Raw genomic sequence first — 24,280 nt, 5'->3', positions numbered from 1 at the left:
ACCATTGCTAGCACACAATGCACTTTCTTGTTGCCCTAACAATTGTTTCGTAAGTGGTTAAACAAGCAGTTGGGTTTTTATGACAATCAGTGATGGTTGTCATGGTCACTGTGATTGAGGCTAGCTTTATATTTGAAGGTTACTAACTGAATTTAATTTCACCAGCTGCTGTAGTGGAATTTGTACCTATATCTTCAGCTCCAACTGTGTTTATTCCAGATGATGATGATCATCCTCCTGTTGTCCAAGGCAATAGCAACAGAAGAACAATCAGCACACTAAGACCATGTGCAAAAGATGCATATATGCTCTTCCAGGTAGAATAATTCATTGCAGCGAATTTTTCATTGTTAAATCAGTCACTAAGTTTAGTCAGAATTGACCTTAAAAGGTCAGTTGCCTACCATTCCATGCGACTTTTGTCTTTTTTATTCAGCCTTGTTTCTTTTCAGCTTTAAATTTTTGATGTTTGCGTATTAGTTTTCAAGTTTTTGAATTTTGCTGTTTATTCATTTTTAATTTTATTTTCCTTTTATTTATTCGTTTGCATCATTTTGGTATTTTAGATGTTTCATTTTTGAATTTTAGCTATTTTTAATGTCAGCATGTGAATCAATTATGCCACTGGCTTCATTGAAGAAACTGAGTTGAATTTGATATTTAACCTGACACTGAAGGAACTGAATCAACATCTGTTGATGTAAGGTTGTTGTGCTTCAACAATACTTAATTTTCAGTCGTGTTCACTAATTCAGCATAGTATCTCTTTAAGTCTGTTTTCTCGATTAGGTCACTGGCATTCTTTGAATCATGATATTCACATTAACCAAATGACACAGAGAGAAGATATTGTTAATTCCTCAATGATGGATCTCCCTGTATTGCAAGCATTGCTAATATGATTTTATTCTGTATGATAATTATTACACAATCTCTCCTTTGACATCTATCTCATTTAATTTTCCAGGATTTATGCCAATTGGTAAATGCAGATGCTCCTTACTGGTTGGTCGGAATGACAGAAATGACCCGAACATTTGGTTTGGAGCTTCTAGAATCTGTTCTGAATGACTTTCCACGAGTGTTTTTACAAGTAAATTGTTTCAAATATGACAGCTTGGAACATGTTTGAGTTTGCAGTAATTTTATTCAATGAAAGAGATTTTCTGGACATTGGTTTTTGGTCTAATAATCTGTGTCTGATCCGAGATCAGCTACCTAATCAACCCAAAATTTGAAATGAGGTCAAATAACACAACTTACAAAGCATCTAACCACTAACCTTGTGAATTTCATTTGTCGAAAGCTAAAATTTACTCTTAACGTTTAAAATTTGGTGACTTGAGCTAACGGTTTACACTCCGTTATGTAGCAAACTTCACTATTCTGTGACCTTTTTAATCTAACATCCTTTATCTGCCAACAGAAGGGCAGAGAACCCACTGTGAAGTTTGTTTTCATTTCATCGTTGCCAGGATGGTAACTAGGAAATAGTTCCTGTTGGGAGCTGGCTTCAGAAAAGATATGTGCCTAATGGAGGAAGATTAATTCCTATTAATATTAGCTTGAGTTGTTTTATAGACCTTCCTGAATACCATCTAAGCTATGAAAAACAATTTAATTTCAAGTAGTGTTCATGCTTTTGTTTATCTTGAACTTATATTCTTTTCCAGCAATAAATTGTGATCACTGATTTTATTAGCACTCAATGATCTTATTTTAATGTATAATTCTTGCTTTTTGAGGAGTTCTTCAACTGTTCAGTTTAAAGGTGGCTAGAAATTATTTGTTCAGAGCCTCATTAGTCTTGAGTACTCAAGGAAAACAGATTTGTACCTAAATGTACAACATTTTGTTAGTGGCGGCATATGCCTTTAGCAGACTTAAGCTGACCTTGTGTTGTGGGGCACTGTAGGGGAAACCAGGTCTAATAGCATGAGTAATATACTTTAAGGATTTATTAATTACATTTAATAAAGGACTTATAACATTTGAGACAGTAATATTCTTCATAAAATCAGCTACAATTACCTTTATTTATTTGAAAAAAAAGTACACAAACAAGCCATTCAGCCTTCAAACATAACATACCATTAGCGAGCTTTGAAGATTTGTAGCTCTGGTTGAAGTTCTGGATGTATGTTTACTCACTGGAAGGTTTGTTTTCAGACGTTTCGTCACCATATTTGGTAACATCATCAGTGAAGCACTGGTGGTATGGCCTGCTTTTTATTTGTGTTTGGGTTGGTGACATCATTTCCTGCTCTTTTTCTCAGGGGGTGATAAATGGGATCCAAGTCATTGTGTTTGTTGATAGAGTTCCGGTTGGAGTGCTGTGCTTCTAGGAATTCTCACAAGTATTTCTGTTTGGCTTGTCCTAGGATGGATGTGTTGTCCCAGTCAAAATGGTAGTGAGAGTGAATCATGTATTTTTGTGGCTAGTTGATGTTCATTATCCTAGTGGTTAGTTTTCTGCCTGTTTGTTCAATGCAGTGTTTGTTACAATTCTTGTAAGGTATTTTGTAAATGGCATTACAAAGGCCAGCATTTGGTGCACATCACCCATTGTCCTTGAACTGAATGGCTTGAAAGGGCATTTCAGAGAGCAGTTAAATATATGCACACAATTCTCTGGGTCTGGATCATATGTAGGCCAGACCAGGTAGGGATTGCATACTTCTTTCTATAGAGGACATTAGTAAACCAAATGGGTCTCTCTAACAATCAGTGATAGTTTCATGGCACCATTAGTGAGACTACTTTTATTTAACAGAATTTTTTGTATTTATTAATTACATTTAAATTTCACCAGCTGCAATAGTGTGATCTTATCCCATATCATTAGCCTTGACCTCTGGATTACTAGTACAGTGACATAATTGAGGGGTGACCTTATAGAGGTTTATAAAATCATGATGGCCATGGATAGGGTAAATAGACAACGTCTTTTCCCTGGGCTGGGGGAGTCCAGAACTAAAAGGTTTAGGGTGAGAGGGGAAAGATTTAAGAGACCTAATATGCAGCTTTCACACAGAGTAGTGTGTCTATGGAATGAGCTACCAGAAGTGATGGAGGCTAGTACAATTACAACATTTAAAAGATATTTGAATGGGTACATGAAAAGGAAGAGTTTAGAGGGATATGGGTCAAGTACTAGCAAATGGGACTAGATCAGTTTAAGATAGCTGGTCAGCATGGATGAGTTAGATGGAAGGGTCTGTTTCCGTGCTGTACATCTCTATGACTGTATCATTATTATGTCAATATCTCGCCTCACTACCCTAGAAAAAAGTATCCTGTTTTCTCTGCAGACTAGCCGAGCTCGTGTTTAAAGTTTGTACTCCTCTGGAGTTCTGCCGTGGAATATCAGTTTATGTGCTCTTTAAATTTGGCTGTATCTTAATTGTCTGTTGTGGGACAATTTGAGTGACATGTTTTGTTGTTAGTATTGTGTTCGGGCACATATTTAAATTAGACCTATATTATATGGTTTCAGAACTTTCAAAAATTTCATCAAAATGCCCATGATCGACCTTGTCAGTTCTGGTGTTTCCCATTATTTTTAATCTGTTTTCAGGCATAAAGGAGATGTAAATTTACGAATTATTTATATTATTTTCTTTGTACTTTTGTTTGTAAATAACTAATTTTGCATCATTTCTGAACTTTAAGATCAGAGTCTCATTGCTTTTAGCTGTTTTCTGTCTTGTGATTTATATGTTTTGTTTTCTGTTTCTGTATCTCCTTTTTCCTTATTGCTGTTTTTGATCACCTTTCCTCATGTCCCAGTCAATTTTGTTACTTCCTCAGTCCTTTGATAAAAGGTGACGCAAGCAATACTCAAGTATATTTTTGTTGATTTTCCTCAAGGGGCTTATGGTCCTGAAGTTGCAGTAGATGGTACTAATGTGCATCCCCTTAGAAGTTTCAAACCACAGAGCTAAGTACTTTTTTATAAAGTGCTTTTTAACACATTCCAGGAAGCGAGAATACGAGGTAGCTAATCAATTACTTGTCATGTGTGGTCATTTGTATCACAAAGACAAGTATGGGAGTTGATGCATAGTAAGGTGCTGCCTGCAGAATGAGATAACTAATTTGTTTTGGTTGTGTTAAGGGGAAGAGCCCTGATAAAACCCTAGGGAGTGATCCCCACTCTTTACATATTATTCTGTTCCAGAAAACCAGTTAATGAAGTGTACAACCGGAGCCAATCTTTTACCTATTTTCATATACTTGCTGAGTTACATATTCCCTCCAACTCTCCAACTAGTCATAACTTTATAGAGGGTACAAAATATTTTCTAATCACCTTGTTCAGAGATGTTATGTGCAGATGGAACTTGACTACTACATGAACATTGGGGAACCCTTATAAAGGGTACACATGAATGCCATGCTAATTCCCACCACATTCAAACAATTAAAAGCACTTAAAATACAATTAGTACGCAGTCCCATGTTTTTTTTTTAACCCATCCGCTTGAAGACCAAACGGGACCTCAGTTTAACATCACAAGTGGTCTCATTATGAATACACACTTTGTGTTGCTCTGAAATGCTTAATGGCCTGGAGTTTGTGGGCAGTGGCAAACCAAGGATAGTTGCCATGCAGTAACATTCTGTTATTTACTCAAACTGGAATTATGTCGTCAGGTTGCTCAAGCAGCCAATCACAGCAAAGGATTTGCACAGTCACCTAAAGAGGAAACAGCAGTAATACAAAATCACTTTTAAAAATATCAAACAAAAATAATTGGGGGGCATACTCATAAAGTGAGGTTGAAAGTTGAAGTATTTTTATAACTTTAAACAAAGAATTTTTACTTTGCGAGTGAAGTTAATATTTTCAGGGCAAGTTTGTGGGGTTACTAACAGCAACTTAAGAATGGGAAATCTACAGCTCTTGCTAATTTCATTGATTGTCAATGGGGGATAAACTGGTGGCAGCATCCACAGTGCAGCCTATTTCAAAGTCCTGAATTAAAAACTGAGATTTCGGATTTCTGAGCTAATCTATGCATGCGGTCATGTTTGATGGTAAAGTCTGCTGGATACTAATATCTTGTGAATAACCGCATTGCCCCCTTTCTCAGCCACGCACATAAAATGGCCAATTTTACACAACTTAAGAAAGAGAATTTGCAGTGTAGTTTCTATACTTCTTTAAGGGTCTCATTGGCCATTTCCATAATAGTCTTGTCTTTTTTGCTGGGATCCTAGTGATTGGTTAATTGCTTGTGTCTTGAACAGGATTTCTATTTTCAGTGTATTGGCTATTCTGCACAGAGCATTTTAAATAAATTCAAATCTTACTCTGATAGAAAAGATATTCCCACAGGTTATTAATTATTCTTATTATCTTTTGTTTCAGTATAATATGCACAACCTATGCTAAAGCTTGTCACCAAAAGTACTTTGAACAGTGTGTTAATTTTGAAGGGCAATGCCAGTAGACAAACTGATAATAGGACTTACGTGGCCAGTGATAACTATGCTTTAACTAAGTCTTAATGGTAATGGGATTTAGTACTGAAAATGCCACCTTCCCTTGATTAACTTTTATTTTGTGTTTTTGTTCCCTACTTTTCCTTACAGCACCAAGAGTTCAGTTTCCTTCTGAAAGAAAGGGTGTGTCCCTTGGTGATCAAGCTGTTTTCTCCCAATATCAAATTTCGACAGGGTACTAATACCCCATCTTCCCCAACTCCTGTGGAGAAGCCATACTTTCCCATCTGTATGCGCCTTCTGAGAGTGGTTTCCGTTTTAATTAAGCACTTCTATAGCCTTTTGGTAAAGGATCTAGTTTTTTTTAAATCTCATTTAACTATTGAATTAAAGGTATTTGTTCGAGGAAGTTGTGCCAATATATACTCATTCTATAAACTTTTCTCAGTTTTTTAGAATACTGCATCTATATTTACTCTGGCTATCATGTAGTTAAGATTGTTTTTTAGATGCACTTGATATGTTCCGCTGCAGTAATGCAAGAATGAAACTGTAAATAGCTGAAAATGTGTTGCTGGAAAAGCGCAGCAGGTCAGGCAGCATCCAAGGAACAGGAGAATCGACGTTTCGGGCATAAGCCCTTCTTTAGGAATGAGGAAAGTGTGCCCAGCAGGCTAAGATAAAAGGTAGGGAGGAGGGACTTGGGGGAAGGGCATTGGAAATGCGATAGGTGGAACATCATCTATTGCATCCGCTGCACCCGATGTGGCCTCCTCTATATTGGGGAGACAGGCCGCCTACTTGCGGAACGGTTCAGAGAACACCTCTGGGACACCCGGACTAACCAACCCAACCACCCCGTGGCTCAACACTTCAACTCCCCCTCCCACTCCACCAAGGAGCACTCTGGCCTATCACCCTCACCTTGACCTCTTTCCACCTATCGCATTTCCAACGCCCCTCCCCCAAGTCCCTCCTCCCTACCTTTTATCTTAGCCTGCTGGACACACTTTCCTCATTCCTGAAGAAGGGCTTATGCCCGAAACGTTGATTCTCCTGTTCCCTGGATGCTGCCTGACCTGCTACACTTTTCCAGCAACACATTTTCAGCTCTGATCTCCAGCATCTGCAGACCTCACTTTCTCCTTGAAACTGTAAATAGACCTGTTCGTGTTAATGAATGTGTGACCAGCTGACTTCTTTGTTCAATGATTGTTTGATATATATCAATTATTGAAGGTTGCAACTGTTACCCTATATAGGCGTTCACTTGATTTCTCCTCAAAATGCACTGTTTTTAGCAGTTTAAATATTACATTCCAATATATCTCTGAAAAGACTTCCTGACTGCTTAATTCAAGAAATGCAGCAGAGACATAAACACCTGAGGGATGACCTTATGCAAGGTTATAAAATCATGAGGGGCATAGATAAGGTGAATAGCCAAGGTATTTTCTCCAGAGTAGTAGAGTTCAAAGCTAGAGGGCGTAACTTTAAGGTGAGAGGGGCAAGATTTAAGAGAGACCTGGGGCAACATTTTAATGCAGAGACTGGTGCATATATGGAATGAGCTGCCAAAAGAAGTAGTGGAGTCTGGTACATTTATAACATTTAAAAGGCATCTGAGGTGGTTATATAAATAGGAAGGGTTTAGAGGGATATGGGCCAAGTGCTGACAAGATATCCTACATTAAATTAATATAGAATATCTACTCAGCATGGGCAGGTTTGACCAAAGTGTATGTTTCCATGCTGTACATCTCTATGATCCTATAAATAAAAAGTTAGTGGATTATTATTTGAACCTTGAGTTCAGAGGAGCTTAATAAGCCTACACAAAATAGCTTCCAGCAAACTAGGCAATGCAGTTGCAGGAGCCAGCCATGTGGAAAGGGTGAAGTTGCTTGTGTGAGAAGCATGCTGCCAGGGGATTTCTTTATGAAGATAATTAAGGTTTAATGTGTACAGAAAATAAAATACTTAAAATAATTTTGTCATATTAAATGCTTCAATTGTGTATACCAACATCAAAATTTAAATAATATGAAGCTTTCATTATGTAGCCTGTTTTGCAAGGTAAACAAGCAGATTGCAGTCTTTCCGTTCATTCAAGGGGAAAAATACCTTGGATATTCACCCAATCCATTACCCCTGATCATTTTATAAATCTCAATAAGGTCACCCCTCAGTTTCCTACATTCCAGAGGAAAAAATGTCCCAGCCTATGTAGCCTCTCTCTATAACTCAAGCCTTCCAATCTCAGTAACACCCTTCTAAAGCTTTTTTCCACCTTTTCCAGTTTAATAACATCCTTCCTATAGCAGGGCAACCAGAATTGTATGCAGCACTCCAAATATGGCCAAACCAATGTCTTGTACAACCATAATATGATGTCCCAACTCCTGTACTCGGTGCTCTGACCGATAAAGGCAAGACTGTCAAATACTTCCTTCACTATCCTGTCAACTCATAACGTCACTTTCAAGAAACTGTGTACCTGCACCACTATATCTCTGTTCAACAGCACTCCCCAGGGTCGTGCCATTAACTGTGTGAGTTCTGCCCTGGTTTCTCTTGCCAAAATGCAACACCTCACATTTATCTGCATTAAGCTACATCTGTCATTCCTCAGTCCACTGGTCCATTTGATCATCAATTTTGGTGTCATCTGCAAACTTACTAACCATGTTTTCTATAACCTCATCCAAATCATTTCTATAAATACTGAATAACAGTAGACCCAGCACTGATCCAATCTGAACAGCAACCCTCTACCATCATCCTCCCATCTCTCACTGTCAAGTCAACGTTGTATCCAGTTGGCTATCTCTCCCTGTATCCCATGTGATCTAACCTTACTTACGGTCTATCATGTGGAACCTTGTCAAAGGCCTTGCTAAAGTCTCAGTAGACAACATCTACTGCTCTGCCTTTATCAACCTTTTTGGGCAGCTCTTCAAATGCTCAGTCAAGTTTGTGAGATACCATTTCCCACACACAAAGCCATGCTGACTATCTCTAATCAGCCCTTTCCTTTTCAAATGCATGTAGATCCTGTCTCTCAGAATCCCCTCCAACAACTTACCTACCACCAATGTCAGGGCCACCGATCATTAGTTTCCTAGCTTTTCCTTGCAGCCTTACTTAAATAATGGTACAACATTAACCACCCTCCAGTTTCTGTCACTTTACATACATCTGTCGATATTACAAATATCTCTGCTAGGAATCCTGCAATTTCTTCCCTAGCTTACCACAATGCCCCGGGATGCACTTGATCAGGTCCCGGGGATTTATCTACCTTTCTGCATTTTAAGACCTCCAGCACCACTTCTTCTGTAATGTGGACTTGTTTCAAACATAGCAGTTTATTTCCCCGAGTTCCCTAACTTCCATGTCTTTCTCCATAGTAAATGCTGATATGAAATAGTTGTTTAAGATCTCACCCATTTCATATGGTTCCAAGCATAGATAACCTCATTGATCTTTAAAGGGCCCTATTCTCTTCCTAGTAACTCTTGCCCTTAATATATTTGTAGAATTTCCTTCGTCTTATCTGCCGAAGCTATCTCATGCCCCCTTTTTGTTGTCCTGAGTTCCCTCTTACGTGTTTTCTTACAGCTTGATACTCTTCAAGGGATTCACTTGATCCTGGCTGTCTATCTTTACATATGCCACTTTTTCTCTACCAGACCCTCAATTTCTCTAGTCATCCGGTGTTTCCCCCCCGCCTCCTGCCAGCCATGCCCTTAACACTAATGCTTGAGTTATGCTTTCTCTGAGCTCTTGTTATCTGGCTTTTGAAAACCACCCATTTGCCAGATGGCCCTTTACCTGCCTCCCCCAATCAACTTTTGTAAGTTTTTGTCTAATACAGTCAAAATTGGCCTCTCTCTCACCCCCCCCCCCCCCCCCTCCCCCCCACCCTATTTTAAACTCCAAGACCTATGGGAGCTGGTCCCAAGTGCTCCCCCACTAACACCTCGGTCATTTGCCCTGCCTTTAGATTGGATAAGATTAGATTAGATTACAGTGTGGAAACAGGCCCTTCGGCCCAACAAGTCCACACCGCCCTGCTGAAGTGCAACCCACCCATACCCCTACATTTACCCCTTACCCAATACTGCAGGCAATTTAGCATGGCCAATTCACCTGACCTGCACATCTTTGGACTGTGGGAGGAAACCGGAGCACCCAGAGGAAACCCACGCAGACACTGGGAGAACGTGCAAACTCCACACAGTCAGTCGCCTGAGGCGGGAAATGAACCCGGGTCTCTGGCGCTGTGAGGCAGCAGTGCTAACCACTGTGCCACCGTGCTGCCCACACGGCGCCCAGATGGCAAATGGGTGGCAAATAACCACCCTTATTTCCCAACAGGAGGTCAAGTTTATATCTTGCCGTCATCTTTTATACTACTAGCTGGCTTATCCTCATATTTCATCTTCTCCTCCTTATTGCATTATTCAATGTCCTTTGCTGTTTTTAAAAGACTTCCCAGTCTTCTGGCTTTCCACTAATTTTGACCACATTGTATGCTTTCTTTTTTGCTTTTCTATGCTCATCTCCCCTTCCAATCAAGACTGGTGTCTCTTTTAATCAAGAAGTTCTTTAGATTTTTGGGATGGAACTTGACTTTAATGAAAAATTCTACCTACCTCTCCTTTTATCTTTTCTGTTGATATTAATTTGATGCTTTCAAGTTGTTGACTCGCCAAACAGACTGAAAATAGTTTCTACTTATGAATCAACAAGAACATGGTAGAGGGTCCATCAGCTAAAGGAGTTTCCACTGGCATGAATATCACTGAACACCAGAAGCTTATCTGAAAAGTTTTTGACCTATTGTGTGACTGGTTGTACAGTAACAATGTGTCAGTCCAGGTTATGTAGTCTTCAGTATTGCATTGCTTCTTTGTAACTCATATTTCTATATAAGGACTTTTGCTAACCAATGAAGACCATAGTTTACACTAACAGATGCACACCTGCAAAAATGTTATCCTTCAATTTGAGCCTAAATAGCGAACACATATGCAGAAGGGAAAAATCGTTAACGACAGCTAGCAACTTGAGCTGTCTGTGCTCTCATCATTGTAATATTCCCAAATCTCTCTGAACTGCATTCTGATTCATCTCTGACAAATCTATAGTTTTTGCCTTTCTTACCCACTCAAATATATGTGATTATTTAAAGAAGAGCATTCTTTTTTTTACATGTAATCAAAAATGTATGGTTTATCAAAACTGGTTGCTTGACATTATTTTGTTTTCTTGGCTGCTGAGTTCTGTGTTTCTAATGCCACACTTTAATGTTTGCCAGGTAACTGAGTGTGAGATATTTTTGTCTTTACTGGTGAAGTTTTTGGATGGTGACAAACCACAGTGGCTTCGAGCAGTTGCTGTGGAATGCATTCACAGGTTGTGTGTGCAACCTCAGCTGCTACGGTAATAATCTCTTAACACTTTCTAAGTGCTAATTTGTCATTTCATGCTGAGTGTGCTTTGAAGAAATGCCACTACAAGTGGCTTAAACTTTCATTGTTTTTGATCGTGCTTAGCTGAGGTTTATGGTCCTTTTAACGTTTTCTTTTCATTCATGGAATGCAGGCATCACTGACTAGGTTAGCATTTATTGCTGATTCCTAATTATCCAGAGGGCAGTTAAGAGTCAATCAAATTTTTGTGGGTGTGGAGTCAAGTGTATGTTAGACTAGGTATGGTGAGCACATTCCCATATTAAGGACATTAGTGAACCAGATGGGCTTTTAGAACAATTGACAATGGTCACATGGTCACCATTAGGCTAACGCTTTGTTCAATTAAATACAAATTTCATTATCTGCTGCAATGGGATTTGTACCCATGTTCTCAGAACATTGGCCTGGGTTCTGACTTGTGAGTCCATTGACCTTAACACTATACCACCATGTTGCCCAAACGACTTGTAGGTTTTTTGAGGTATTTAAACTGTCAGACATCTGTGTTCAAATCAGTTTTTGTTTTTCTCAATATATAAAAGGAGCAAATGAGCAATTTTAGAAGCTTCTGTTCCAATTGTAATAAATTAACGATGTAGAGTATTAAACTGTCTTAATAAGGCTGATTTGGGTTAGTTTTCTTACCCTTTTAAAATGAGTCTGAAATGGACTAATTCTCTTGGTCAGGCAGTGGTGCATCTGATCTTGAAATAGATTGGCTATTGCACTAGAGAAATTTATGGTGTAACCAGGCAACATGGAAACAAAAAAAGGAGTAAATTAAAGAACAAGGAATAAAGTTGTGGCACCAATGCTGGTTTGATGTTGTAACATACTGTATGTTCATGTTTTTTGTACTTGATTGAGATTTCTAATTGTCTAGGATTAGATTGTTGAATTATTGCTACTTATATACAGTAGTATTATAACTATAAACTGCAACAACAGTCCAAAACCGAGAGTTTTTTTTACATCCTACCAAATTTGAGAATTGTTTGCTTCCACCTACAGGTCTTTCTGTCAGTCATATGATATGAAGCCTCACTCAACAAAGGTATTCAGAGACATTGTGAACGCACTGGGATCTTTTATACAATCTCTTTTTATTACTCCCAGCACTGGAAGCAATCCAATTTCAAATATGCAGACTGGTAGGATATACTTCTTGTATTTGACTAAGTGGTTTGTTTAAAGCAGTTGTTAAAAGTATTTACAGCACAGAAACAGATCATGCAGACCAACAGGTCTCCGATGAAATAGCAGCAATGTTTTGAGAGTAACTCAGGTCTGACTGCATCTGTGAAAAGAGTAGTGTTAACTTTTTAAGTCCAATATGACTCATCAGAATAGGTCCCTGGTGTTTGTGATGCAAATGGGTTTTCTCCCACCTTTCTTCATCAGATCCTAGATATTTTGCAATCAACCAGTTCAGAGATATTATAAAACATACCTCTGGAGTAGATGGTGCTTGAGCCCCTATCCCTGGCTCAGAGATAGGGATACTGCTTCATTTAAAACTATCTCAAGGTCATGAAATAGGATGTGGGATGATTAGCCATTATCTTGTTGATGTTGATGGAGCAGGTTCAAAGGGCTAATTGGTGAACTAAGTCCTTTGTTTGTATGTTCTCTTATAGAGCTCGGATGCAGAGCATTCAGTCCCTGCCAGTATGTATTATGCTCTAGTTGGTTCTGTTTTCATCTTTCCTTTTCTCCCTTGTACATTTTTATGGTTTCCCTTAAATGCATTGGTGCTATTCACTTTAACTACACTGTGTGGTAGCATTATGACCAACTGGAGTAACGTTATAAATTCATCCCAGAGCTGTATCAAATATTAAAGTCTCCACAGACCCCAATTTGCATGGCTTTCAGACTAAGAAAGATAGAAAGCATGGACCAGACTTTCGCTCTAAGTAAATTATTTATTATAAGTAATCCAGACTACAGCTACACATATAAACCATTGGTATGTAATATTATTAACTAAAGCACTAATCTCATTTGTACATGTCCCCCTCTAAAAATGCCACACAGGCAAACAAAAAGGAAAAATAGATGATTGGAGGATGTAGAAAAAATCTGGGAAGTAGCCTTAGCTTCCTGGTTCCAACGTTAAATAATCCTCCTAGTCAGGCTCTTGGTGTTCAGTTGTCTTTTTCTGGATGTTCTATTGGTCTGTAAGTAGTACAAATTGATTGACTTGGAAAATGTCTCTGATTTATTGACTCCAAAGTCAAAGCTCAAAACAACTGCTGCAGAAACGGTAAATGGTTTTCTTCAAATTTAAACTGAGTTTTTTTTTCTGCAGAGAACAGGCACCTGCTGGGTGTGTAATGTTTGATTGACCTGGCTCTATTTTCTGTCAATAAGGTCTTTGCCATTATTGTCTTCTGACTGAATAATTCAAAACATAAGAAATAAGAGTAGGAATAGACTATTTTACCCTTCAAGCTAGTCCACCATTCATTAGGTCACAGCTGATCTAATTATAGTTTAATTTACTTCTGCAATTTCTCCATGATTTCCGACTGTTCTCATTCAAAAATTGAACTATATTTTAAATATGTTGAATGATCTAGTGTTCGTCCCTTAGCAGGTGAGAGAATTCCAAACACTAATGACCCTCACAGGTGGAAATCCTTCTCACCTTAAAGGAAGAGACCCTTTCTTCTGAAACTGTGCCCCTGGTTCAATCTGATCCCCAAGGGCAAACATCCTCTGAATATCTACCATCTTCAAAATCTTGTCTTTTCTCTATCAATCATGTATCTATGTTAACAGAATCTTTAAGGTTCTAACATATTCTTAGACTTTTGACTAATTAAAATGAGTTCTGGCCGCTTATTGTAGAGATCCTGTCTTGAACTTGATCTTGAATTTTCCAATCCATAATATTTCATTAGATAGACGCAATTTATGAAGACTGTAATGTACGCCAAACATTTCTGTGACCACCATCTTGAGAGTAGTGATATTTAATACAAGATTCATTGTGTGGTACTTAATTTTAGAGAGTCTGGAGATCTTGGATAAAACATTTTGACAGCAGGAATGTAATAAGAGGTTTTTGAGGCTGGAGGCTTTGTCAGGATATTTATGGGAACTTTACACTGTGATCAACCACTAAAAGACCAGTTGATATTTAGAATTGTTGCCATGTCCAATGTTGATACAGATTTAATATGATTAAGACTTACATTTGGACAGTTATTCATCAATTACAGGAATGAGTACTGAATTCCATTTCAATTTAATTATGTTGTCTTTTTAAAGATATCTATTGTGCCAATGCTTTTAATTAAGCACATGGTGCCTGAAATAAATGTAACAAATGAAGACTTGATTTGTTTTGTTTTGGCTTGAGACAAACATTAATCACAAATTTAACTCCAGTGTTGTACCATGTTGTGTTGGGGTAATGAATCAGAGCACTCAGTTAGTTGCTACAACTCTAGAAATTTGTGGGAATCCATCCAGCACTACCACAATGTGCTCCTTATCCAGTCATTCCGTCATGCAAACATCGTGGAATGATTGGGAAAGAAATGAGAAAATCCTTGTTTTAAATGAATGGCCCTATTCTCTCAGTCCCATTAACTATACTGCAGTAAAGTTTTGAAATATCAAAACTCTACAGGGAGCATCCTAAATATTTCCATTTTGAAGGCTGTTAATGAATAGTCCTCACAAATGTGTGCCAAACAAGCATTTGTGCAAAACTTCACAATTTCTGAAACTTCCAGAAAAGTTCAAACATTGGCTAATATTTTGCAGATCTGTGTACACAGCAAAGTTCTGACTGGTAATAACATATAATTCATTTGCAGTGAGCACCTACATGTGAAATAAAAATAAAATGTGGTAAATACTCAACAGATCTGGCATGGTATCATCTGTGGAGAAAGAAAAATGAATTAATGGTTTGAGTTGCATGTAACAATGCTTCAGAATATTCAGTACACTAAATGGAATTGGATGACCATAATTAGGACGACAGTGAGCTTTTTGATATTTTGTCACTGGGGACACTGTAAGCAAAATACCGCTCCAGATTTGTGTCGATGGAGAGGTTAAGAACACTACTAAGTGCACAAGTAACTTCCTTCAGAATGGAATGGGAATTTAGATGAAAACACTACTCATTTCGACAACACTATCACATACTTACATAGTAATACATTGTGTACTGGTGTCTATTAATCTGACTAGTTCAAAACGCATTTAAAGTATTACATTTTTAATGTGCATTTTCTGGTAAGCAGAAACAGTCAACGTGTGCATCACTAAACCATGAGTAAAGTTAGGAGTTGATTTGGTAATCCATGCCATAATTATGGTATGGTCTGAACAGCAGTGTGGCTAAAGTGTGGTCGGGCATAGTTTAAAAAAGACACCTCCGTATGAATTATTATTGTCTAGTTTCTTTTCCAGATTTTATTGCTCTTCAGCACTTGTAAATTGTACACTGTCTTCTTTATTCTTTGCATTTCTTGTTCAGAAAAACTGTTTAAAAACAGCAAAATCTTTTCCAAAAGCTATAATCAATTACTTTTGAAACAGACAAAAGAAGCTGAAATCGGTCCTGTGCATCCATTTCCCCAAATTCTCCAATACTGGTGAACGAACACAACTGCTATGGGGTGTGGCCATCATCCATTTTATTTTCTAATTGATGTGCATCTATCGGCACCACGGTTAAAACTCATTCACCCCAATCTTATTGTTCCAGCTGGATTGGTTAGGTTTTCAGAAACAAAAACAGAAATTGCTGGAAACAGTTCTGAGGAACGGTCACTCAACCCGACTTGAGTCACTTGACTCTGACTTTTCTCCACTGATGCTGCCAGACCTGCTGAGCTTTTCCAGCAATTTCTATTTTTGTTTCTGAGTTACAGCATCCGCAGTTCTTTCAGATTTTATTTGGTTAGGTTTTCAGTTTGATACATGTCTGTCTCTCTCTGCCTAATTTTACACTTTATATTGAATTGGGAGTCAAATTGGATGGAATCTAAAATGAATGTCTGACTCAAGCCCCCACATCGTAGATTAAAATCAAGGTTCCTGTGTTCAACAAGTTGGTCTTCATAACTTGTACATGTTTTTATGCTTTAAATGAAATACTTCCATCTACAAATGAAAAGAGCAATTTCTATGAATAAAACTGGTTCTTGAATCTTGATGAAAGTAAATCTATCCAATGGTTACAGTCAGTAATATTCTTAAAAGCTTGGATTCACTAATAGTGCAAACATATAACTGACGTAATAAGCTCAGGATATATATATATATCTGGCAGTCTGCTCTGAGTTGGTTAGTTCTTGTTCTGCCTGTTTAATGTATTAGAGCTCTTAACTCCTGTCGTTCTTGCAGGCACAAGTGGAAGCGGTGGTCCTGCCACAGCACAGAATGGATCAGGGATGAATGCTACTGTGGGACTGACCCCACAACCAGCTTTTGAATATAGAGGCACATGGATTCCAATTCTAAATACCTCTGTACAAGGCACTTCTAAAGCAGCCTAGTGAGTGTAAATTCAGTTCACTGGCATCCAAAGATATTGATGTGCAAGCATTTCATTTGCAAGATGTGACAGCATATTGGAATATTGATTCCAGAAGGATGTTGTCAAAGGTCTCAGAGAACCTTGTTTGTTGTTTCACCTAGTTGTGGAATGCTGCGTTCCATTAAAAAAAGGCCACAGAATAAAGCAAAATTATTCTGGAATTACTTAATATGGAGAAATTATTTAGGAAATCTGGGCTAAAAATCAAGTCTGAAGCACCTACATCTTTAAGAAGCTATTTATTATCAATTGTGTGTTTGCTATTGTAGGGAACCTAATTGGTTATCTGCCCATTGACATTTTGTCAGCTTTTGATTGCACATTATAGACATCATAGATGGTACGTTGTAATGCCAGAATAGTCAAACTATGTGGGAACTGAATATTAAATTTTCTGATACATGTCGTCTTTCTCATTTAAAACATTTTCAGTGTACATCAAATAAAGACCAGATTAAGCTCAGCTGCAAATAGTCACTGTCTAGGCTGGCATGAAATATGGTCATTTGGGTGAACTACGGGAGGGCTGTTTGTGTTTATTGAATTATACTCTACCAAGGATCTGCTTAAGAATAGAGATGAAAATTGACCCAAAAAACCCTAAATCTATACATTTTGTCAGTTTGCATCAACTTTGGAAATGTTTTGAGTTTCTGACTTGAGAAATTTAATTGGATACCTTGACTATTATTTTCTTCATTTTCAACTAAATATCTGTAATGAAATTATCCCAGTTAGTGGGATTATTGACTTTACTTTAAATGTCTGTTTCTAATTCTAGGAAAGTTGCTCGCATTGAAGATATCATAATTAGTTTTAAATCACTTCAGAATGGATTGGTACTATAAATTGCCAATTTAGTATGCTGTAATTCTCATCTGATGATGAAAATGTACAGAGGAACCTCGATTATCCGGCATTTGATTATTCGAATGTCAGATTATCCGGCAAGGTCCCGATGCTTTGCTAATCTATGTTATCTGGTATTCGACTATCAGGAATTCAATTAACTGAATGAAATACTTCCTACCCGTGTCCTTTGGATAATTGTGTTGCTCTGTAAATGGCTTGTAAAATACCTAGCTGTTAATGTGAATTTCTCTTCAGCCTAGAATTGCTGGACAAAGTGGAGCCTCCTACTATCCCTGATGGCTATGCCATGTCTGTAGCATTTGGGTGCCTTCTGGATCTGGTTCGTGGCATTACCGCCATGATCGAGGCAGAGTTTGACAGTGAAGCAATTACTTCCCAGTCTGGTGTTACAAAGCAAGCAGGGGAGGTGCAGTCTTCAGAGCAACAGGAGAAGCTATCTGCAAATGAAGAGAGGGATGGTAAATTCACTTGGCTTTGCATGTTAGATCTCTAATCTTAATAGTATCAGTTGTAACTTTGTTTTGACAGCTTATCATATAACCATATTGTGCAATGAAAAGTAAGCAAGATTTTCTTTGGCTGTTTATTAATATGCAGATTCCATGGCAGTATTTATTGGGCTGTATAACATACATCAAGGTTTTCATTAGCAACCCATATTATCGTTCTAGGTCATTAATAAAGGTATTTAAATCATGAATGTTTTTCACAGAGTAAATAAGAAAATCTGTTCTTAGTGGCAAAAGAGTCAGTACCTAGAGATCACAAATTGGTAAATGTACCACCAGTGACATGAGACAACTTTTTTTTTGCACAGTTACAGTACAGATATTATTTTGGGCGGCACGGTGGCACAGTGGTTAGCACTGCTGCCTCACAGCGCCAGAGACTCTGGTTCAATTCCCGCCTCAGGCGACTGACTGTGTGGAGTTTGCACGTTCTCCCCGTGTCTGCGTGGATTTTCCTCCGGGTGCTCCGGTTTCCTCCCACAATCCAAAGATGTGCAGGTCAGGTGAATTGGCCATGCTAAAGTGCCCGTAGTGTTAGGTAAGGAGTAAATGTAGGGGTATGGGTGGGTTGCGCTTCTGCGGGGCAGTGTGGACTTGTTGGGCCGAAGGGCCTGTTTCCACACTGTAAGGAATCTAATCTAATCTAATCTAAAATGTTCATGGCATTCATCAAAAAAAACTAGCAAAAATTGTAATCAAATTGGCAGCAGGAGTTTGTCATCAAATGTTTCTCATTTCTTCCTTCCTTCAGTGTCTTTTCTGTCTGTTGACAGATAAGGCTGCTATCAGATGCTTTGAGCTATCTTCGTCCAGCATGACTGCTTGTTCTTTTATTTTGAAAGTGAAGAAATTAATGTAAACCAGTTGACTTTTTTTACAATTAGGTAGATTGATAGTGGAATAAAAAGCCACCAAATTTTTAGCTACTGATTACTATCAAGTAAAATAACATGTGTTTAGATCATAGAATGGTTACGCTGCAGAAGAAGGTTGTTCAGCCTGTCGTGTTCAAGTCAACTCTCTGCAAAAGCAACTCAGCTAGTCCCAATTCTGCACTTTTCTCCCCATAGCTTTTCAGTGTTTTTTTTCTCTTAGAGTGCATATCCAACACCCTTCAGAATGTCATGATTGTATCTGCACTCTTAGGCAGTGCATTCTAAATCTGAGTGATTTACTGGGTAATTAAGAAGTCTCCACTCATGTTGCCTGTGGTTCATTTGGTGTCCATTAATGAGAATAGTTTCCTATCTATTCTGTCCAGACACCTTGCAGGGTATTGAATAACTATATCAAATCTCCTCTCAACTGTCACTTTAAGGAGATCCAGCCCCAACTTTCTGAGTCAATTTTCATAACTGAACTCTAGATGTTAGTCAAGTCAGGATCCAGTTCTGCTGCCTACTTGCTTATCAAACGTTCAGCGCACATGGTTGAGATTCATAATGAAGAATTACTGTTTCGATGATTACCACAAAACAATATTGGGAGAAATATAAGCAGACAAGCAATTCAGTCCATTTGGAAAAAAGAAACATTGAGACAAGTAAAACAATATTTGTGACTTTTGATGTATTTAATAAAAACGCAGCATTCTTTTCTCCAGTATTACCATTCCCAGATTGTTCTGCTGCTTGAATCATTGGCCAAAAGCAGTCTCAACTACTTCTGTCCTAAAACCAGCCACATTCAGCATACTTTACCTTAACATTATTGTAACAGTGGCACAAGTTTTTAGCAATCTCATTTTGTGCTGCATATTTCATTTGTGGTTTTTAGATTTACTTATTTTTAAGGAATTTGGCAATTGTGGAAAATTCAACTCCTAAAAGCATAACAGCACAGATACATGTTTCTCTACATTTCTTATCAGATTCTAGAGTTGTATGGGAGGAGATGGTCGGTGCGTGTTGGTGTGGCCTTCTTGCAGCTCTGTCGCTGTTGCTGGATGCCAGGTAAATACAGATGGCTCTTTATATTCTTACTTAGCTATGTTTTCCCAGCTGATATACTGAGCTGAAACTAATTTAAGTATTCATGCCAATGCTTCAAAAAACCCTGTTTGCAAATCCAGTTTTTGAAGCCAAAGAGGAATCAAATTAATTCTGGCAATTGCAAAAAATTTTGTTCATGTGTCACATTTGGATAAGAGATTCTATTCAATGGTATAGGATGTCAGAATTCTCTGTGAAAGTTGTAGGAATTGTGTTGGGATTAAGCGTGTAGTCAACCATGCCAAGATAGGTTAATTTTTCACTTTCTCTGATTATATCCACATGGTTAACAGGAGGAATTTACTTGGAATCTGTTATTGTAAGGATTTTTCCACCAGGACTCCTTTCCATTTACATACAGTAAATGCTGGAAATCTGAAATAAAAACTGTTAATGATTCAGAAATGAAGCAGGTCTGGCAGCGTCTGTGGATAGAGGAACAGTTAACATTTCAAGATTCAGATGATTCATATCAGATTGGAAACATTATTTCTGTTTCTCTCTACAGGTGCTGCCACACCTATTCTGTTTCTACAACATTTTCAGTTTGTATTTCCTTTGCGTACACTATTGACTTTACAATTGGTGCATTTGTCTTTCATTTTTTCTTTTAACTGTTGCAAATGTGTGATCTGGGGACAGTACAAGTTTGAAGGACAGTGTAACTTTAATTCAACTAGTCATAAAAGAGAAAAAAATTTGGAATAATTTCCATTCTAAATTGCAACAGGTTATCCTTCAGTTACCACATTATCATATATCAACAAAACGGAATGTCATTTCAAGCACAGTAAATTGTGAACTTTAGTCACCGTCTCTAGCTTCATGGAGTATAGTTATATTTGGATAATGCAAATGAATATGTTCTAGTTAAATAATTATTTAAAAACTGCTTTCAAATTATCCTTGTAAGTTGGTAGCTTCAGAATTGGAATTGTTAAGATCGCTCCCAGAAATATATTTGTTTACATATTGTAATTACAAAACACCTGAAACATTCCTACTGATTTCCCAAACTGATTTATCAAAACTGTCATTAATACAAGAGGTCCTCAATTTACAAACATTTGCATTTATGAACGCAATCCCATACAGGACTGTAATTTTAATGACCAGCATATGAGCATTTCCTGTACTTACGAACGGCTGTTTCACTTGGTGTTCCAACTTCAAACTCAAGATCAGAACCCATTCACAATTTGGGACTGCCTGTATTTGGATAATTTTGCTGAGATAGCTATTTGTTGCAAGGACTGATATGTGTGATACATGTTTAATTCAACTTTGTAAGTTTAGAGAATTCATCCTGGTTTTAGTTTCATCTTAGTTAATTGATCAAAGTCAATTTTCACAACTTCTATTTTGACTTCCGAACTGTTATTGGCTTAAGATTTGAAGTTAGCTTCAATTGACGGAGTATACAGCAATGTCTTGTATTTATATAAGAATCTTTAACATAAAAAATCCCAAGAAGCTTTGCAGGAACATTATAAAGCAAGATATGACACCAAGCCACATGTTAAATGACTAAAGGAAGCTTTAAGGATTGCCTTAAAGGAGGAAGGCAAGATAGAAAGGCATACGTATTTGAGTGTATTACAGAACGTAGGACTCGGGCAACTGGTGGCATGCTCATTAGTGGTGGAGAGATCAAAATCATGCATTCTTAAGAGGCTGGAATTAAATGAGATGATCTTGGTGGGTTGTGAGGCTTTTACTTCACAAAATCAGCCACCAGCATTTTCATGTACATCATTTCATTAGGAAACTGGAATGTGTAAAGTGAATAAGATCATTGAAATTGCTCTTCTGTGGTTGGATAGAGGCATAGCACAGAAACCAACCCTTCGGTGCAACCAGTTCATAATCCCAAATTAAACTAGTCCTATCTGTCTGCACTTGGCCCATATCCCTCCAGACATTTCTTATTCATGTACTTTTCTAAATGTCTTTTAAATGTTGTAAGTGTACCCACATCCTCACTTTCTCTGGAAGTTCATTACACACACGAACCACTCTGTGACCAAAAAGAATTGCCCCTCCTGTCTTTTTTAATTATTTCTTCTCTCGCATTAAAAATATGCCCCATAGTCTTGAAATCACCCACCCTGGGGAAAGGACACCTGCCATTCAATTTTTCTATACCCCTCATGATTTTATAAACCTCCATAATGTCACCCCTCAACTTCCTACATTCCAGTGGAAAAAGTCCCAGACTTCTTATAATTCAAACCCTCCATATCGAGCAACATCCTGGTAAATCTCTTCTGAACCCTGTCCATAATATCCTTCCTATAACATGGGGGACCAAAACTGGACACAGAACTCCAGAACAGGCCGCCCCAATATCCTGTACAACCTCAGCATAACCTAATGAACAAATGGCACAATCAGAGAAGGGAAGGGAGCAGGGTGTAATTTCATGGAATTTAAATTCTGCCAGAAGAGGCAGGGCATTTCATTTGTCCATTACCTGTGTGAACATCACTTAAAGAAGTGGAAAGCAACAGCTGTCAGAATTCCTGTCATTTCCACCTCCAGTGACCCAGTCACTGTAAATGTCTTTCTTACTTGATTCTGCAAAATGTTGTGAAATTACAAAGGCTGGTTTTGGTATAGCAATCAATTGTTGCTTGATCAGTCACCGTTGGAGAGCACGGACAAGTTAATGGTTTCACATATTTAAGATCCTTAATCGTTTCTAGCATTTAAAAAATATTGCAGCAGAGTATGTACTAGAATGGGGTGAAAATAATATTCATACTAGCTCACTATTTGTTGATATCCTGATCCCAGAATTTAAGGTTGTGTGCACGTTCATATTGGAGCTGGAAGTGATGCACTGGCACAGAATCTGAGAGTCCTCCAAAGGAATTTTAAGACAAGCATATTAAGTCTACATGACTAAGTAAGGCTCAAAGTCAGAAGCTTGTGATCTCTAGACCCTCTCCAGAGAGTTGAGCACAAAATCTAGACTGACATTTTAGTGCAGCATTGATAGGGTCCTGCAGTACTGAAAGTGCTTTTTTTTTAAATGAAATGTTAAAAGGCCCCATTGTAATCCTCTGCCAATATTTCAAAGAGCAGTTATACTGGGCCATGATCAATATATATCCCCATCCAACATCAGCTAATCAGATTGTCTAGCCAGTTCAATGTGGGCACGTTGATCATGGCATTGGCTTCCAATCTCTGAAGTCACTGTCTCCTTTGGACCTCAGAGCCCATGCAGCCAGCAAGAAAATTATAGGGAATGTTTCTGGCCGTTATACAATTGCTACTTTTAGGACCTTGCACTGCACAAATTGCCTGTCTCCTTTCCTACAGTACAACATTACTTCAACAACTGGTCACTGTGGGGGGTTGGTTAGCTCATTTGACTAGTTGGAATGAAAATAGTGACAATAGCATGAAAGTCTCCTCCTACTGGTATTTCTTGCAGGCCTACCTCCTTTCTTTTGCTTTATGCAGATTGATGCTTCTCAAGCTTTTTCACTACTTATATCTCTCTAGCAGCGATGCCTGTTCCTCATGGGCTATGGCTAATGACCATATAAGAAAATTACTTTTGAGGTTATAAAATGGTGTGCATAACTACAAGTTTTGACTTTTTCTCAAATATAAAGCAAAGTGCCAGTGAAACTCCGATCTGGCAGCATCTATGGAGAAAGACATAGCTAACATTTTAAGTCCAATAAGGTAACTTAAGAACCAAGGACTTGAGACATTAATTCTGTTTCTGTCTCCACAAATTTTACCAAACCTGCTGTGTTTATCCACCATTTTTACTCCAGATCTCCAGCATCTACAGTATTTGTGTCTTATGTGTCTTTTTCTCATTGATTTTGGAGATAAAGAAAGTGTCTGTGTATTCTGTCAGCTGACCTACACGGTCAAGAGTTTTATTTTGTTCTTTAATATTTCTACTCATATATTTTATTCTCCATCCTCTATATGTTCCTTTTCCTTATGTGCCAACTGCAGTTGAATACTGGACTTGCAATAGACCACTGAAATAGTATTCTGAAGTCGCTGGGCTTCATGTAAAGCTTGTGACATAGATGGACTAAATGTGCTTTGGATAGATGATGGAAGGAACTTGTGGATTGTGGGACATATAGCAGTTTGGATCAGTAATTGGCTTGCTGAAAGAAAATAGGATGATGGTTGATGGGAAATGTTCATCCTGGAGTCCAGTTACCAGTGGTTTACCACAAGGGTCGATGTTGGGTCCACTGCTGTTCGTCATTTTTATAAACAACCTGAATGAGGGCGTAGAAGGGTGGGTAAGTAAATTTGCAGACGACACTAAGGTCGGTGGAGTTGTGGATAGTGACAAAGGATGTTGGAGGTTACAGAGAGACATAGATAAACTGCAGAGCTGGGCTGAGAGGTGGCAAATGGAGTTTAATG

At 38.1% G+C, this 24,280-nt stretch overlaps 1 protein-coding gene across 3 annotated transcripts in view; it reads left to right on the top strand.

The window, feature by feature from the left end:
- mon2 (MON2 homolog, regulator of endosome-to-Golgi trafficking) overlaps nt 1–24,280 on the top strand; it is a 127,518-nt gene that overhangs the window by 43,227 nt on the left and 60,011 nt on the right. For 2 of the 3 annotated variants that reach the window (XM_043709975.1, XM_043709974.1), the window contains exons 6-13: nt 220–317; nt 968–1,093; nt 5,599–5,793; nt 10,772–10,896; nt 11,940–12,079; nt 16,302–16,452; nt 17,602–17,825; nt 19,747–19,828. In XM_043709975.1, coding sequence (XP_043565910.1) covers nt 220–317; nt 968–1,093; nt 5,599–5,793; nt 10,772–10,896; nt 11,940–12,079; nt 16,302–16,452; nt 17,602–17,825; nt 19,747–19,828 — 1,141 coding nt within the window. The remainder of the gene's footprint in view (nt 1–219; nt 318–967; nt 1,094–5,598; nt 5,794–10,771; nt 10,897–11,939; nt 12,080–16,301; nt 16,453–17,601; nt 17,826–19,746; nt 19,829–24,280) is intronic. The other variant, XM_043709976.1, reaches the window with a different exon arrangement.

The sequence above is a fragment of the Chiloscyllium plagiosum genome, chromosome 19 (assembly GCF_004010195.1).
Source record: "Chiloscyllium plagiosum isolate BGI_BamShark_2017 chromosome 19, ASM401019v2, whole genome shotgun sequence".
Classification (NCBI taxonomy): Eukaryota; Metazoa; Chordata; class Chondrichthyes; order Orectolobiformes; family Hemiscylliidae; genus Chiloscyllium; species Chiloscyllium plagiosum.
Note: the sequence above shows the minus strand (reverse complement) of the source record. Positions and strands in the feature narration are given on the sequence as shown.